This window comes from Hypanus sabinus, chromosome 30 (genome assembly GCF_030144855.1).
Source record: "Hypanus sabinus isolate sHypSab1 chromosome 30, sHypSab1.hap1, whole genome shotgun sequence".
NCBI classification, from domain to species: domain Eukaryota; kingdom Metazoa; phylum Chordata; class Chondrichthyes; order Myliobatiformes; family Dasyatidae; genus Hypanus; species Hypanus sabinus.
In genome coordinates this window covers 37,439,449-37,457,145 of record NC_082735.1, presented here as the reverse complement: position 1 = coordinate 37,457,145, position 17,697 = coordinate 37,439,449, and the positions used below count along the sequence as shown (strand labels likewise).

Below are 17,697 nucleotides of genomic sequence, written 5' to 3'. Positions count from 1 at the left end.
CAGCTCTTAGCTTCATCCCACCCCCTCCTGTCTTCTCCTATCATTTTGTATTTTCCCCTCCCCCTCCTACTTTCAAATCTCTTACCACCTTTCCTTTCAGTTAGTCCTGACGAAGGGTCTCGGCCCGAAACGTCGACAGTGCTTCTTCCTATAGATGCTGCCTGGCCTGCTGCGTTCCACCAGCATTTTGTGTTGCTTGAATTTCCAGCATCTGCAGATTTCCTCGTGTTTGTCTCTCCTCAGTCTTCTGAATTCCAGTGAGGAGAGGCCCAGAGCCATCAAATGCTCCTCCTGTGATAAGCCTTTCAATCGCAAATCACTTTCATTTTCAATGTAGATAATAGTTTGCTGCATCAAAGGGAACTCAGTAGCTGGAGTTGAACTTTGTCAAAAGGAAGCTGCCTGCAGTTGGCAGGGATCAATCATACCCACACCAGGAAGTCATTGCAGGAATTTCTCAGGGCAGTGTCCTTGGCTCAACCTTTTTTGCTGCTTCCTTCCATGATAAGGTCAGAAGTGGAATATACGCTGGAATTAAGGAGATTGAGAGGGGATCTGATTGCAACATATAGGATTATTAAGGGATCGGACAAGAAAGAGGCAGGAATTATGTTCCAGATGCTGGGAGAGTCCAGTACCAGAGGGCATGGTTTGAGAATAAGGGGTAGGTCACTTAGGACAGAGTTAAGGAAAAACTTTTTCTCCCAGAGAGTTGTGGGGGTCTGGAATGCACTGCCTCGGAAGGTAGTGGAGGCCAATTCTCTGGATGCTTTCAAGAAGGAGCTAGATAGGTATCTTATGGATAGGGGAATCAAGGGATATGGGGACAAGGCAGGAACCGGGTATTGATAGTAGATGATCAGCCATGATCTCAGAATGGCGGTGCAGGCTCGAAGGGCCGAATGGTCTACTTCTGCACCTATTGTCTATTGTCTATAAGTGGGGATTCTTGCTGAATACTGCATGATGTTCAATTCATGACCCCTTAGCAATTCTGGCAGCCCATGCTTATATGCAGTGAGACCAAGGTATGCACTGAAGTGTCCAAGTGTCCAGTAACATTTGTATCACAGAGTAGCAGGAGAGAATCTACTCAGTTCCTCATGACATTCAATTACCTTATCATTAAATCATAAGAGATAGGAGAAGACTTAGACCATTCAGCCTGTTACATCAGCTCTGCTGTTTCATCATGGCTGGTCCATTTTCCCTTGCAACCCCGTTCTCCTGCCTTTTCCCGGTAACCTTTCACACCCTGACAAGTCAAGAGCCTGTCAACCTCGGCCTTAAATACACCCAGTGACTTGGCCTCCACAGATTCCTGTAGCAACAGATTCCACAGATTCATCACTGAACACACACAAAATGCTAGAGCAACTCAGCAGGCCAGGCAACATCTATGGAAAAAGTAAAGTCGACATTTCAGGCTGAGATGCTCTGGCAGGACAGATTCACCACTCTCTGGCTAAAGAAATTCCTCCTCCTCTCCGTTCTAAATGAACATTCTACCTCTGTTCTAAGGCTGTGCCCTCTGCTGCTCGACTCCTCCACCAAAGGAAACATCCCCCTTCACATCCACTCTATCATGGCTTTTCAACATTTAATTGCTTGCAATGAGATACCCCCCTCGTCCTTCTAAATTCCAGCAGTACAGACCCAGAGCCATCAAATGCTCCTCTGTGGTAACTTTTTAATTCCTGGAGTCATTCTCATGAACCTCCTCTGAATCCTCTCCAATGTCAGTACATTCTTTCTTAAATAAGGGACCCAAAACTGCTCATAATACTCCAAGTGAGGCCTCACAAGTACCTTATAAAGCTTCAGCTTACATCCTTGGTTTTGTATTCTAATCCTCTTGAAATGAATGCTAACATTGCATTTTCCTTCTTCACCACTGACTCAGCCTGCAAGTTAACCATTTAGAAAATAGTCTATACTTTTTTTTTGTTCTTTCCTCCAAAGTCCATGACCATACTCTTCCCAACACTTTATTCCATCTGCCACTTCTTTCCCCATTCTCCTAATCTGTCCAAGTCCTTCTGCAGCCTTGCTGCTTATAGACTCTATCATTAATATCTTGGGGATCTTATTTACCAGCACCTTAACTGGATTTGCTCCATAAATATTGTGGCTTTAAGAGGTTGGAGGCTGAGGGTCAATATCAATAAATTCACTCCTGACACCCTTCCACCATCTAATCTGCAAGTACAAGTCAGGAGCGTACAACTCTGACCCTTTCCTCTTAATTACGCCTTCAAATTTCTCAGCACCTCTGCAAAATCTCCCCCTTAAGAAGACCCCAGTTTGTTGGCATAACTGAAGTTATGCATTTTTGGCACCATTTTAGTAAATCTTCTAAACAATCTCTCATACCCTAGCCATATTTTTAATACCACCCACCATTGCCTACAGTATTCAGCTGGATCTAAGCAGAGATTTCTAAAGAGTGTAGCTCAACATTATTGCTCTGAAGGGCAAAGCAAACCCATATATGATACTGAAGCATCTTTAATTTTGTACCTCTTTGCAAATGTCAATGATTCGGATTCAGATTTACCTACATGTACATTGAAACAAACTCCACCACGGAGGGTTGATAGTGAGACTGGCAACCCCATCACGTAACAGCCCAGAGGTACAGAAAGGCCACCAGAAGCTCCAAAGACCTCATTCCTGGGAGAAGAAGGATTGTCGCACCAAAGACAAATGAAGTGTGTGGTAAAAGTGGAAGCAGCAAGGCTGATCAACGTCCTATTGGGCCAGGACAGAGAACACTGTTGGCTTCCTATTCTCCAGTTGGGTGAAGAAGAAGTACATCAAAACAGTAAAATGCATCATTTACTTAAACAACCAACACATTCAAGGTTGTGCTGGGGGCAGTCTGCAATTGTTGCCACACATTCCAACAACAACATAGCATGCCCACAATGTTCAACAGCAGTGGTTTTGAAACTTGCTGCTGGTTCAGCAGCAGATAGAGTTTTCTGGTAAGGAAATGGAAATTGTCAGTGACTAATTTTATTTTTCAGTCAAGTTAAAAGAAAGTAACATCAGTATTCACAGCACATCCATTACTGAAAGTGGAAATGCATCTTCTGATATCCTGGCTAACTGTCTTACAACCAACACAACCAAGAAAAAACATTTCATCTGCAGATTAATTCTGGGACCTTAGGATTCACCAACCTGGCCCAGCCCGGTCTACCACAGGTAAAACCATCCCTACCATGTGTACAAAGAGCTCTGCCACAAGAAAGTTCATCATTGGGGTCCACCATCAACAACATGCTCTCTTCTCACTGCCGCCATCAGGAAAAAGTGTACAAGAGCTTTAGGTCCCACGCCACCAGCTTCAGTAACAGTTAAAATCCTTCAAACATCAGGCTCCCGAACCAATGTGGATTACTTCACTCACCTCAACTGATATGTACAAACAAGGGAAAATCTGCAGAAGCTGGAAATCCATGCAACACACAAAATGCTGGAGGAGCTCAGCAGGCCAGGCAGTATCTAGGGAAAAAAGCAGAGCTGACATTTTGGGCCAAGACCCTTCGGCTGAAAACGTCGACTGTAGCTTTTTCCACAGATGCTGCCTGGCCTGGTGAGTTCCTCCAGCATTTTGTGTGTGCTGCCACAATCTACGGACTCACTTTCAAGAACTCTACAAATCATGTTCTCAGTATTATTTATTTATTTGTTTTTTATTTATTATTTGTTTTTGTTGTATTTGCACAGTTTGTCTTATTTTGCAAATTGATTTGACTCTGTGTGTATTTCTTCCATTCATTCTATTGTATTTCTGTGTGCTATGGTGAATGTCAGTAAGAAGATGAATTCCAGGTAATACAGTATATAGTGACATATGCTTATTAATAAATTTACTTTAAACTTTGAACCTGATTAGAGAATGGCATTCATTTCTGTTGAACATCTGTACATATTTCACTCTCTCGCTCTTGATATCTTAGGTTCCAGACTTGTTGTATGGATCCCCCACCATTTCCAACCCCCCAATATTCCCTCCTTCATATTCCACAAGGGGAATTAGAGTCCAATGTTGGCGATCCATGATTCCCTAGTTCCAGCCTTGGTTCTGGCACTCTCTGAGAATTTTAACCATTCATTTAAGCCTCTCAGAAGACCCAAAACGACTTGCACTAACTCAATTTCACGCCTCAGAAAGTGTTTAACACCTTTTCAAGTGCCTCTGTATTTCTAACACTGTTGCCTGAGATTGAAATTTAAAGATACGAGAAATCTGAAATGAAATGATGCCTGGCATTTCCCTTCTCTTGGGGATGGCTGGCATGACACTCCTGATAAAACTGGCATCTGGTGGTGTCTTGACTTAGTAGGGTTAGAATTGCCCAGAAATTATTCAAGTTAAGTTCAAGTTTATTGTCATTCAACCATACACGTATATACTGCCAAACAAGACAGTGTTCCTCCAGACTAACACAGTACATATAGCTCACACCATAGCAGTGGAACAATTACTACCCCTCAACCATCAGGCTCCTGAATCAAAAGGAGATAATTTCACTCAACTTCACTTGCCCAATCAACAAAATGTTCCCACAACTTATGGATTCCCTTTCAAGGACTCTCAAGGATCTCATGTTCTTGATATTTACTCCTTATTTATTTATTACTTCTTTTTCTCTTTGTATTTGCACAGTTTGCTGTCTCCTGCAGTCTGGTTGAATGCCCTAGTTTGTGCAGTCTTTCACTGATCTGTTATGGTTATTATTCTATAGATTTACTGAGCATGCCCACAAGAAAATGAATCTCAGGGTTGTACATGATGACATATATGAGCTTTGATAATAAATTTACTTTGAACTTTTAACATAAAGTACTATTACCACAAATAAATTAACAAATAATAAGGTGCATACGTATGTGATACAAGTTGAATCGTATACTGCTACTGGCACTTCATATGTGATGAGAACTGGGAGTTGGCAGGGAGTTCAGTGGTCTAAAAATGATAATTTCTCCATCAGAGAATTGAACCCCAATCTGCTGCATGATAATGGGGATACTAACCCACTATACTAACAAGGAAGTGCTATAAGATAAGAAAAGGGTTAAGACTCTCTAAGGCTCTGCTTCAAGTAAATCCGGATAAAATACTCATGAGCATTAATTATAGAAGTAATCTTAAAATTTTCTTTGAGCCTATTTATTTATTTATCGAGATAGAGCGTGGAACTGGCCCTTGCAGCCCTTTGAGCTGTGACACCCAGCAACCCCAATTTGACCCTAGCCTAATCACGGGACTGTGGGAGGAAACCCACACATTCACGACAAGAATGTAGAGCCATTACAGGCAACAGCGGAAATGTTTATTAATTACACAAATCTCAGAGATGGATGGTTTATTTGTTTTTCAAAAAGTATTCACTTAGGTAACAAACCATTTGATGTAGTTGTGGGGAACTCGGGATAGAAATTTTTGAATGGCAAATGATGAGTGTGTGGGTCAAGATGTTTCAGAGTAGAAGGTCATGTGATGTGATGAAATGACCTTTCAACTTGCACTTCAAGCTCAAAAAAACATTCAACAAAAAACAGTTTGAATAAGCTTTTTTCTCTCTTCTCCTTTCTGTTAGCATTTTAGCATCATTTCCTTTAATTTGGAGTTTTCTCATGATGAATTTGTCATTCCCTGACAAATCTTTTGAAGTTTTTTGAAGAGATAATTGTGGGGATAGTTGAAGATTGGACAGTGGTTGTTGTCAATATGGACTTTAATAAGGCCTTTGATAAGGTCCCACATGGGAGGCTAATCTGGAAGGTTTGGTCACGTAGGATTTAGGGGGAGCTTGTGAGGTGGATTCAAAATTGTCTCAGTGATAGAAAACAGAGGGTGAAGGCTAAAGTTTCAATCTCCAACTGAATGATTTTTCTTTCTTACTGGCAATTTTGCTGCTGGTGTTTGGGGTAGCAATGAAACTCTTTCATCTCTGCCAGTGTTCAGGACTTCCTTCATTATTAGGCCAGTAGGCTTCCTTTCGGTTTTCACTACTGTCAGTCATACAAGTCCTGGGCAGAGGCTCGGGAATACCGTCACTCTCACACGCAGAAGGATTCATTGCTGTTACCGCAGCTGTTTTGTTTTACTAGTCAGGGTTGTTAGCCCTGAGCTGAATCCCCAAACCTGGAGGACCCATGGACCACTCTTAGTCTGGCCTCTACCCTGTTTGGCATGGCTGATCCTACCAAGAGTCAAAACATAAACCCTGTCTCCAGCAAACATAGCTCTCTGGGTCATTGAGGCATGCAAGCCTCCAAACCACAACAAGATTGTGGTTCTCTTGGAGGGTTGGAAGCCTAGACTTCTGTTGTTGATTATGACTTGGACACAAAGGCACATGACGTGATTAGCATGTTTGCTGATGATACTCGATAGTGAAGCAGATTACAGTTAATTGCAAAGAGATCTTGATCTGTAAATGAGATGGGGAGAGGAAAGGCAAATGAATTTGGATTTAGATGAATGTAGGGTGATGCATTTTGGACAATCAAAACCAAGGTGAAACCTGTACAGTGAATGGGAGGGCACTGACAAATGTAGAACAGACAAGTGTAAAGTTTGCCAAATGTGGCCATGCGTGTAGACAAGATGGTGGATAAGGGATTTAGCATGCTGGTGTTCATCGAGGTTCCAGGTAGGGACATTATGTTGAAGTTATATAAGTTATTGGTGAGACCACACTTAGAGTATTTGTATATCGTTTTGGTTCCCTTCTCGTAGGAAAGACATAGAGGTGAAGATCCTTTCTCTCCTAGGAGTGAGGTCTTCAAAGCTTCTGTTAGCATTGACGGAGCTCTTGAGGTGGGATTGCTTGCCCTGTGTCTGTCCTTCCTCCCTTCACAGCTGGGCTTAGAACTGTCCATGGCAGAGTTGGTAAATGCACGGCCCACCATAAAAGAGACCATAAGGTGATAGTTACAAATAATTGAAGTTTCAGTTCCTAATCTATCAAGTTCGGGAGCTAATATCGGAGACTCCATTGATACTCCATTTCGCATTGATGACAGTGAGCAGAATCCCTTGTTAATGACTGTCCTTTTGGTAGGTTGGTTGGAGTTTCTTTCAGTACTGCAAAATTTCATTTGAGTAGAAGAAAGGCTGTTGTTGTGTGGTGCACAGTTCAATCAGGTGTACCACAGTCACATGCTGTGGAACCCTTCGTAAGCCATTTGTGTATCAATCAGGTGGCTGCAACAGCCATACTCCTCTCGGATCTAATTATGATATTTCATGCTGCAGGGCAAAGCCAGGTAGCTCCACCATTCAGTCTGAAGTCAGTTATTCAGGATGGTTGCTTCTAAAATACAAAAGAACAAATGTTGTGTGATTTTATCCAAGCGTATGTGATGACCTGAAAACACCTTTTGTTCTTTACATTGACTGAGGACCATGCTCCAGATTTGAGAAAATTAAGATTAAAGATTGTTCAGTGTCATTTCCAATACACAAATGGAAAGAAAAATGATATAATTGTTGCTCTGGATCAGATGCAACTCAATACACAATAAAATAAAGAACACAATAATAATAAAAACACATTAGATATAAATACATAATTAATTATATGTCTATAAAGGGATGCTAGACATAGGAATGTTTGTATGTGAGGGGAAGTGGAGGAAGATTCAAAGTTGTTTAATGCTATTTATAATACACAAAAATAGACAATAAGATAAAGACACAATTAATATAAATACATAAGACAGCAGTGGCTCAGTTATGTTTCTGATCTCTTTTCTTTCTCCCAGGCTGCTTGCATTCCAGTTCTGCTCAGTAATGGCTGGGAGCTGCCGTTCTCTGACATCATCGACTGGAGTAAAGCTGTTGTGGTGGGCGATGAGAGACTCCTACTGCAGGTGAGTTAGGAGTGGACTGGACCTCACCAACCACAGTAACTGAGCTGCAATATGTGAAGAGTGTTTGAGTGTCTGAGTGCTCCTCGGTCAAGCTCCATGCCATTCTTGACATGACGATGGGCCTTGTACACAATGTCCATGGTACCCGAGGGTCCTTTGCCAATTAAACAACACCATTCTCAGAAAACCAACCCTGAGAAGTGAGGACCACTTCTCATATCTCTGCCACATATGAAATGCTGGAGGAATTCAGCAGGTCAGGCAGCCAGAATGGAGGGAAATAAACAATCAACTTTTAGGGCGAGTGGGTAGTTAGATAAAATGGAGAATGAGCAATCAGGATAAATCCATACATCAGGACCAGATAAAAAGCTACCTTGAATGATATAGGGAACATTCCGCTTCACTAACTTCCCACTCATCTATCACAAAAGACAGCTCCTCACCCATCTGTGAAAGAGGAAGTAGCTTCCACATTCACTTCTTTGGTAACAGAACTGGAGTGAAAGTAAGTCATGCCTGATCCCAAGGGTGTGTCCAAGAAGGACACAGCAGTATTCTCACTTGGACCTGGTCTGGTTCTGAACTCAATTTCAACCAAGTTCTTGTCCATCAACTCCAGCAGTGACTGTGAATGAATGCCTTCCACTGTGGTTGGTTTCACGTTCATCTAGATACTTCAGTCATCTGGATCCCTTGCTGACAAGTTCTTCTTGGCATTCTTTGTTTCTTCGTGGCATTCTTTGTTGTTCGAGGTAACTTTTTTTAAATATAAAAACGTGTTAAAGGATATCAACCTCCAATTATAGGAGGAGAAAAAAGAAATAAAAAAGGAAATATCATAGGGAAATGATGATTTAACCTAGAATCTTTATTTTAATTGGGCCCTTATGCCTCAATCTTCGCAGGAGTACAGTATGTTCAGTTGGCCAAACTCCCTTTGTTTCTTAGTCCAATAGTTGTACCTGGTAAATTAAATCATGACTTTTATTCTTTGTAATTAAGGGTTGTTGATTTCTTTTTTCATTACATTCTGTCTCCATATACCCCAGAATAATTTTTGATCTTTACTGAATGTGTTTCCCAGGCAGAATACCTTTGTTCTAGCCAGCACCTCCTTCAGTAATCGGAGGACACCTTCACTGCAATGATGAGTTAATAGAAGGTGGAGCACAGGGCTGAATCTTTCAATCAGCCTGTCAAGCACCAATTTCACAGTACACTTCACACATTCTTTATTCAATCACACACTGTCACTTTGGACAAAACCATCCTTGTGTCTTGTCATTGCTTTTCATTGGGTCAATATTGATGAATTTTGCTCACTGCCTTCCCCTGTACTGATGGGTCTCTCTCTAACTCCTCGTGACTATTGACAGAAGCCTTGCCTTCTTATGCCTCCTCCTGCTGCAGATTCTCTAAGCCTGTGTTTGATTATAAGAACTCAGCCTTTCATCATCCCTCTCCTGTGCAGTTTTCACCTGCAGAGGCTCCAGGAAAAATTCATGATTTTACCCATTTCTGATTGCAGAAGCAATCTCATTAATGCACAGATACCCTTCCTCCTTCTGTTTATCCCATGATCCACTTTCCTCTCCTATCAGATTCCTTCTTATTCAGCTCTTTACCTTTTTCATCTATTGCCTCCCAGCTTCTCACCATCCCCCCACCCTTCTCCACCTACCCATCTTCCCCCTCACCTACCTTCCCCCCCTCATCTGACTTCACCTATCACCTACCAGCTCCTTCCACTACCACCCCCCCCCACCTTATTCTGGCTTCTTCCCCCTTCCTTTCCAGTCCTGATGAAGGTTCTCAACTCAAAATATCAAGCTGCTCGTCTTGACAGGTTTTTCTGGCAATTTGTGTATGTCACAATGAATGATGAGTCTGGCTGTCTGACTCAAGCTCTCCACAGTGGTGGAAAATAAGGGAAGATTTGACGGAGGTATACAAAATTACCAGTGGTATAGGTAGGATAAATGTAAGCAGTCTTTTCCCACAAAAGCTGGGTAAGATTAGAGCTGGACATCATAGGGTAAGGGTGGAAGATGAAATATTTAAGAGGAAGCTTCTTCACTCAGAGGCTGGAGCAAGCTGCCAGCAGAGATGGTGATGCACGTCAGATTGCAACATTGAAGAGATTAGATGGGCCAAAGGGCCTGTTTCTGTGCTGTAGTACTCTATGGCTCTGACTCTAGCCAGAGTTTAGCCATTAAGCTGGCATACTGTCTGCTCCCAAGGACTTGATTTTTAGTCAGGATATAGCACGCACAATATGTTTATTTTGATCAGGAGTGCCAGATTGACTAGATGCGATGTGCTATTTTGAGATGGAGTAAAGGGCCCTCATTTCAATGATAAAGTCACTGTTCCAGAGAGTGCACTGCTCCACCCAGGGTCACTGACTCATTGTCCTCGGTAGTACACTTCCGATATTCACTCTCAGTGAGATGGGGACTCTAACTGACCTTGAAGAACCTGCCCACAGCATGGCTGTCAGTGCGATGTCAACCTTCCTAAGTTCTTTGTACCCATGAACTGTTCTTTAGGTGATGGGTTTAGTGTTGGATGTCCAAGTTCAGCTTTGAAGAAAGAAAAGACCTTCCAATCCAGGAGCACCTTATGCTTCTGGTTAATTAATTCCAGTATCTCCTGGTCATTCTGGTCAACCCAGTTCTTGGTCTTTTTAAATGTGCTAGTCACGGTGAACTTCAGGGCATTATAGATGTTCTGTGAGACTCCATTGCAGGAAATCACATTGTTGTTGTGCCACAGTTGTTGATGCCTGTCATGTCAAGCATCATGCACATGACATCTGATCTCTTGCTCAGGTGATGATTATAGTCTAACAGGTACTTGTGCTTGTACCAGGGATGTTATTACAATGTCTTCTGCCTGTCTATCAGATGAAGCTGGGTTATTGTTCTGAAAAGACTGCACGCTAAATGTCTTATCAGGGAAAGGATCCCATCAGAATAAGACTTCCTTACTTTGTCCCAGCTGACTAAGCCTTGCCAGAGGGCTGTGCCCTTAGCCATCGTGACAAGGAAGACACTCTGGAGAACTGGCTTTCAACTCCACTCACACCACCCCACCCCCCAGAAAAATACTTCAAGGAGTTCATCCAGAAATTTTTCCAAGGACATTAAGAGTCCTTCAGAGTCTCATCCAGAACTTCTCCACTAGGAGTTTGCACTGGCTTAACATTACAGTGAACAAAACACTTTCACTGCTTTCACAGAGGAGTCATTGAGATAATGGACTAGCTTAGTCTTGATGGAGAGGCTTGCTCTGTGGAGACTGCAAAAACTCTTCTAAATTGTTCCTCATTCTACCAGCTGGCCAAAGTGCAAGAGGATATGCCAGATCTGATAGATGCCATAGTCATGATCAACTTCAAGAAATGGAACAATGGCTGTGGCGACTCCAGGGAGGTCTCACAGGGAACGCTCAGAAGTGTCTCAAGCCCTGCGAGACTGTAGAGCAATGGGCTCTAAGGTTTCTGGAGCACCTGTATTTGTTAATTGTTGTCTTAACTAGAGTTGTTTAGCCCTAATGCTTTCAGTTTAATTTTGTCAGGTTTATTTTGACTGGCACGGGCTTTCCGTGTTGTGACTATTTAAAGCAGATTCTGGATTAACGCTTAATGCAGGGTCCTTGTTTTGAGAAAGATTTGCCTCATGATGTCACTCAGTCAAAACAGTGATGTTCTGCTGGAATTCCTGCGTAAAAACCTTTGTTTCCACCTCTATACGGGAGTCTGTTGTTCCTCCAAAATTGGGTTCAATCATTGCCAACGCACGCCATGACAAAACGTCTCTTACCAACCTACCCTGATGTGCAGCACCATCCATGGTCAATATAGGTTCATAGCTAAGCCTGAAAAACAAGAACCACTTCTTGAAGTAGCAGAAGTCGCAATTCTGTAAAGATGGACATCAATGCTGAAATTCACCATTTGCAGCACAGCCTTTGGTCAATTGAGAAAAAGTATATTTACAACTTCACACAAGACTCGACGCCTATCAGCAGCAGTTTTCCCTCTCTTCGTCTGTTTCTGTATTGCCTACAGCGAGCATCTCAAGGCACTTGAAAGGTACTAGGAATGGTCTCCTGGCAAAATCCGTCAAGAGGAGAAGGGAGCCAGTGCGGGCATCCTTGCTCAGGCAATGTGCCCAGTACTGCGGTTCTGGATGCACTTAGTCAGCTCCATTTTGCAGACCACTCACATGCTTGAGTTCTGTCACTGGAAGGGAGTTCCAGTTGGTCAGAGGAGAACATTTCAGGATGTGCACCGAGCTTCCTTGAAAACAATACAGTATTCCCACCAATTCCGAAGATTGCTCAAAGAGATATCATTGAAAATCTCCAAACCCTGCATAAAGAACAAGGAAGGGAAAAAGGTCCACATAAACGCTGGGTAGAGTCCACCATGCCCAAATTAGTTACCTACCTGACACCTCCTGCTCCACCTAGGAAGGTGTCCTTGGTTCCCACGTTGGCTTTATCAGACGACTCAGAACACATATAACTGGAGTAGAAGCAAGCCATCACCCTCACTCCCAAGGGACTGTCTAATAAGACTACATAGGCAATCAGCTAATGTAGTCCAACTTGGAAATGGATCCCAGCACTTCAGGTGATCTCATTCATTTCTGTCAGCCGTAATACTCCTTTCATTAATGGTATGAGACACAGTTCAGTGAGGGGCCAATTGCATCTGAGGAAGGTCATGGGTTCAAGTCCCAGTGTCAAGCTAAACTCAGATGAAATGCTGATGCTCCCTGTGCCTTATCAAGCGAGTGGTTCACAGCTTGCTGTAATCCAGATGAAAGCGGTTGAGTGACACCATCCTGATAGATGGCAACTCTGTGCTGCTAATGGAGCAGATATTGTTGATTGCTAATTATTTATCCTTATTAAGTGTTTCCTTACTTATGATATTTCGGCAGATGGGGCTCAATCAGCCGTGGTTGGCAGCTCATCTAGGAGATGGAAAACTGATCTCAAACCTCCACTGCCTTGCAGCTATACCCACTCGTGGGGAAATCTTCAGGAGGAAACCCTGAGGAAAAATCTGCAGCTGAAATCCCTGAGGCAGTCCGACATTAAGTTCAGCATTGACTGGCAACTCCTGCGGTGCATCAGTCTCTGCCATTCCTTTGGGTTTATGAGCTGCTTGGAGAGGGGAGCCTGCTGCATGGGCAACAACTTCTTCTCCATATCAGACTGCCCTGGCTTGCATACTGGGTTGAGTATCACTTACTGCCCATTATGCTGCTGCAGCAATGAAGGCCCTCCATTTTCATTGCTGTTTCTGTAACAGTTCTGTTTTTGGATCTGACAGAGTTGTTAGCCCTGAGAACCCCACACCTCGAGGGCTGGTTGTCCACTCTTAGTCTGGCCTCGAACAGACCTATTTGACTTGTTTGGCATGGGTGACCCTACCAAGAATCAAAGCGCAAGGCCCTGACTCTAGCCAGCATAGCTGTCTGGGTCATTGAGGCATGCAAGCCTCCAAACCCTATGACAAGCTTCCGATCCCTTGGAGTATCAAACAGACAGCTGGAATGCAGTATCCGTCGCTGACCTTGACCAATGGAAGGACTCAAACCTATGATCAGATTAAAATAAATAAACATTAATTGTAATGTCCAGGCTTGTCTCTGGTCATTTCTATGTCAATGCAGACTGCCTGGTAATTTTTTTGCTTTCAATCCCCACATCAATACGTGAATTCTGCTTCAGGAGCAATGCTGCAACTTAGTGTTTCATCTGCTGGCATCAAAGACCTATTCTGCCCAGGCCTCCTGAAGCTCAGAGATTAGCAAATAAGTAATGGGACATAAGTTATCCATGATGTGCTGGTGCCTGGCCACCACAGGTCCAATCCCAGAATCAGAAAGGGGTTTAATACATCTGGGAAAATGGATCAGCCATGATGAAAAAGCAGAGCAGACTCAATGGGCCAAATCACCCAATTCTGCTCCTATGTCTTAAAATCTTATGGTCTAATATCACCAGCATATGTAGTGAAATTTGTTGCTTTGCTGCAGCAGTGCATTGTGATACATAATAATTGGTTGAGTTTAGTTGTTTTCCAATATCAGCAATTCATCAGCAAACGATTTGTCACCATACGAGGAGACAGCAGTGCACTGTTAATAGCCAAGATCAGAGAATAGCTCAACTCAACCAACAATCACACTAGCTACACATTTTCCAAATTATTTCCAATAGAACAATAAATTACAAAAACAAGTATATATAAAAAAAGTTAAAATAAACCGGTAGTGCAAAAAAAAGGGAAAAATACTGAGATAGTGTTCAGGGGTTCATTGTCCAGTCAAAAATCTGATGGAGGGAAAGAAGCTGTGCCTGAAACATTGAGTGTGTGTCTCCAGGCTCCTGTACCCCCTCCTTGCTGGTTGCACTGAGCAGAGGGCATTTCCTGGGTGATGGGGGTCCTTAATGATGGAAGCTGCCTTTCTGAAGCATCGCTCCTTGAAGATGTTCTGGATGCTGAAGGCCGGTGCCCATGTTGGAGCTGGCTGAGCTTGCAACTTTTTCCTTCTTTTTCTCATCCTGTGCAGCAGCCTCTCCAAACCATATATTGATGCTGCCAGTTAGAATGTTGTACATCCACAGAACTCTGTGAGTGCCTTTGGTGACATACAAATTCTCCTCAAACAAGGAGGAAAAGCAGGTTAACAGCAAGTGGTGAACACATTAATTATCTGTCCCTGATTTTGCAGGTTGGATTAACACTTCTCATTATCTATTTTATAGATTCCATCAACAGTCAGGTCCATTGACAATGACAAAATCTTGGCATTCCGACAACACACCCAGTTCTTATGGGACGCTTATTTTTCTTCTGTAGAAAGGATTGTATCAACCACACTGGAGGTAAGTGAGGGACCTGATAAATCTGACGTATTTTTGTTCTATCCTGACTGTTCCTTTGAGCACATTTTCATGTTATTGTCATCATAAAGCACTGCAGCACAGTACAGGTCCTTCGGCCTATGATGTTGTGCCAACATTTTAATCAATCTAACCTTTCTCTCTGACATAGCCCTCCATTTTTCTATCATCCACTTTCCATCATCCATTGTAAATCGTCCCGTGATCAGGCTTGTGTTAACTCGGGGGTGCTGGGCAGCGCAGCTCAAAAGGGCCTATTCAGCGCTCTATCTCAATAAATAAATAAATCTTATACGTCCCTGATTTTTCTGCCTCTAGCACCACTGTGCGTAGAGCCCAATACAGCAAGGCACTCACCACTCTCTGCGCTAAAGCTTCTGACAACCCCCCCTGTACTTCCCTTCAATCACTTAAAATTCCACCCTGGGAAGAGGCCTCTGGCTAACCTCTTGATCTGTGCCTCATGGTCAAGCTTGTTTCAGTTGACCATTTATGAACTAGCGAACAGTGTGACTATTCCCAATCTCTGCTATTAGTTGTAGCACTCGTACACTCAGTGGCCACTTTATTAGGTACACACGGACATCTGCTCATCAAAGCAAATATCTAATTTGTCTATCATTTTGCAGCAATTCAATACTTAAAAGCATGTTTGTTGTTGTTCAGTCGTTTAGTCAAGTCCAACTCTTTGTGGCCTCATGGACCACAGGGCCCATAGGGTTTTTGTGGCAGGCAGATTGCCAGGCCTTTCTTCTGCACAGATACTGCTGCTGCCCAGGTTGGAACCCGGCTGCTTGTGAACTCTGGACCATCTGCCTTGAAGTCCAGTGCTGATACCACTGCACCACTAGCCGGCCCAAGAAAGCATATAGGCGTGGTCAAGGGGTTCAGTTGTTGTTCAGACCAAACATCAGAATGGGGAAGAAATGGGATCTAAGTGTCTTTGACCATGGAATGATGGTTGGTGCCAGACAGGGCAGTTTGCTTATCTCAGAAAATACTGGTCTCTGGAGATTTTCAAGCACAGCAGTTTCTGGGGCAGAGGTTCCTAATCTTTTTTATGCCATGGAGCCTTCCCAGTAAGCAAGGGGTCCGTGGGATAAACTCTAGAGTCTAGAGAATGGTGCAAAGACAAAAGAAAAACATTCAGTGAGTGGCAGTTCTTAGGGCGAAAACTCCTTGTCAATGAGAGAGGTCAGAGGAGAATTAGCAAACTGCTTCAAGCTGACAGGAAGGCACCAGTAACTCAAATAGCCTCACATTACAATCACGTATGCCGAAGAGCCTCACTGAATGCACAACACATTGTACCGTGTGTTGGATGTGCTACAGCAGCAGAAATCACAAATGTACATTCAGTGGCCTTTTTATTGGGTACAGGAGATAACTAATAAGGTGACCACTGAGAATAAATACACATACACACACGCCATCCTGTTACACCTCATTCAAAGTAATCCTAAATTAAATGGCATTTTATGTAAAGAGCTTCTCTGCACCATCTGCTCATGTAGGACTTCCTGGTTCCCAAACATTTTAATTCCAATTCCCACTCCTGTTCCGGTGTGTCAATCTATGACCCCCTTTTGTGCCAAGATGAGGCATCCCTTGGTGTGAAGGAGCAACACCTTATATTGCATCTGGATACCCTCCAACTCAAAGCATGAATACTGATTTCTCCTCCCGGTAAACAAATTTCACCCCCCACTTTCCTCCATTCCCCACTGACCTTTCACTTTTTCTCAACTGCCTATCAATCTCCTGTCCTTCCTCTCCATCCCTTGCCCTTTCCTACCCACCAGGCTTTACCTATCATTTTCCAGCCAGCCTCTTTGCCCTCCCCCTACCTTTTTATTTTGGCATCTCCCCGCCCCCCCCCACCCCCATTCCATTCCAAGCCTGAAAAAGGGTCTCGGCCCAAGACGTCAACTGTTTGTTCATTTCTAAAGATGCTGCCTGACCTGCCGATTTCCTCCTTCATTCTGTGTGCATTGCTTTGGATTTCCAGCATCTGCAGACTTTCTTGTGGTTTATGTAAAGAACACCTGCTGTCTTATCCCGTGAATAACCTGGTAATGTCTCGATATGTGACCCAGCATATTTCATTAAAATAGAGAGATTGAAGTTGATTAAAGTCCCAGACTGCTGTGTGTAGTTTAATTAACCTTCTAGCCCTAGTTCCAGTTTTGTAGAAGCTGAGACTTTCATTACTGGCAGAACGCTGGTTGCCTGCAATTGACAGAAAGGAGACAGGTGACATTCCCAGTTGTTGCACTGACCTTTGTTAAGATGCTTCTGGGTCATTTAGTGTAGTTAGTTTATTCCAGGTTTTTCCAAATATTGAGCAAGTCTCCTCGTTGATTCCTAGTTTGTATTTTTATAAACCTAACAAATTTTAAATGTGTTAACAAATTCATTTTGAGAGGACTAGAATGTAAGGGCAAGAATGTGAAGCTGAGGCATTGGTCAGACTGCAATTGGAGTATTGTGGGCAATTTTGGGCCCCTCATCAAAGAAAAGATGTGCTGGCATTGGAGATGGTCCAGAGAAAGTTCACAAGAATAATTCCAGGAATGAAAGTGGTTTACATAAGAATCAGAATCAAGTTTAGTATCACTGGCACTTGTCGTGAAATCTGTTAACTTCGCGCCAGCAGTACAATGCAGTACATGATAATAGGAAGAAAACTGTGACTTACAGTAAGTATCTATATTAAATGCTTAAATAGTGCAAAAATAGAAATAAAAAGGTATTGTGGTAGTGTTCATGGGTTCAGTGTCCATTCAGGAATTGGATGACAGAAGGGAAGAAGCTGTTTTACTGTGCTTTTGATGGCTCTGGGCCTGTACTCACTGGAGTTCAGAAGATTGA

At 43.0% G+C, this 17,697-nt stretch overlaps 1 protein-coding gene across 1 annotated transcript in view; it reads left to right on the top strand.

The window, feature by feature from the left end:
- The window catches only part of LOC132383580 (exostosin-1-like), a 321,695-nt gene that overhangs the window by 250,109 nt on the left and 53,889 nt on the right, over positions 1–17,697 (top strand). Inside the window, exons 3-4 of the mRNA XM_059954726.1 lie at positions 7,789–7,896; positions 14,689–14,808. Coding sequence (XP_059810709.1) covers positions 7,789–7,896; positions 14,689–14,808 — 228 coding nt within the window. The remainder of the gene's footprint in view (positions 1–7,788; positions 7,897–14,688; positions 14,809–17,697) is intronic.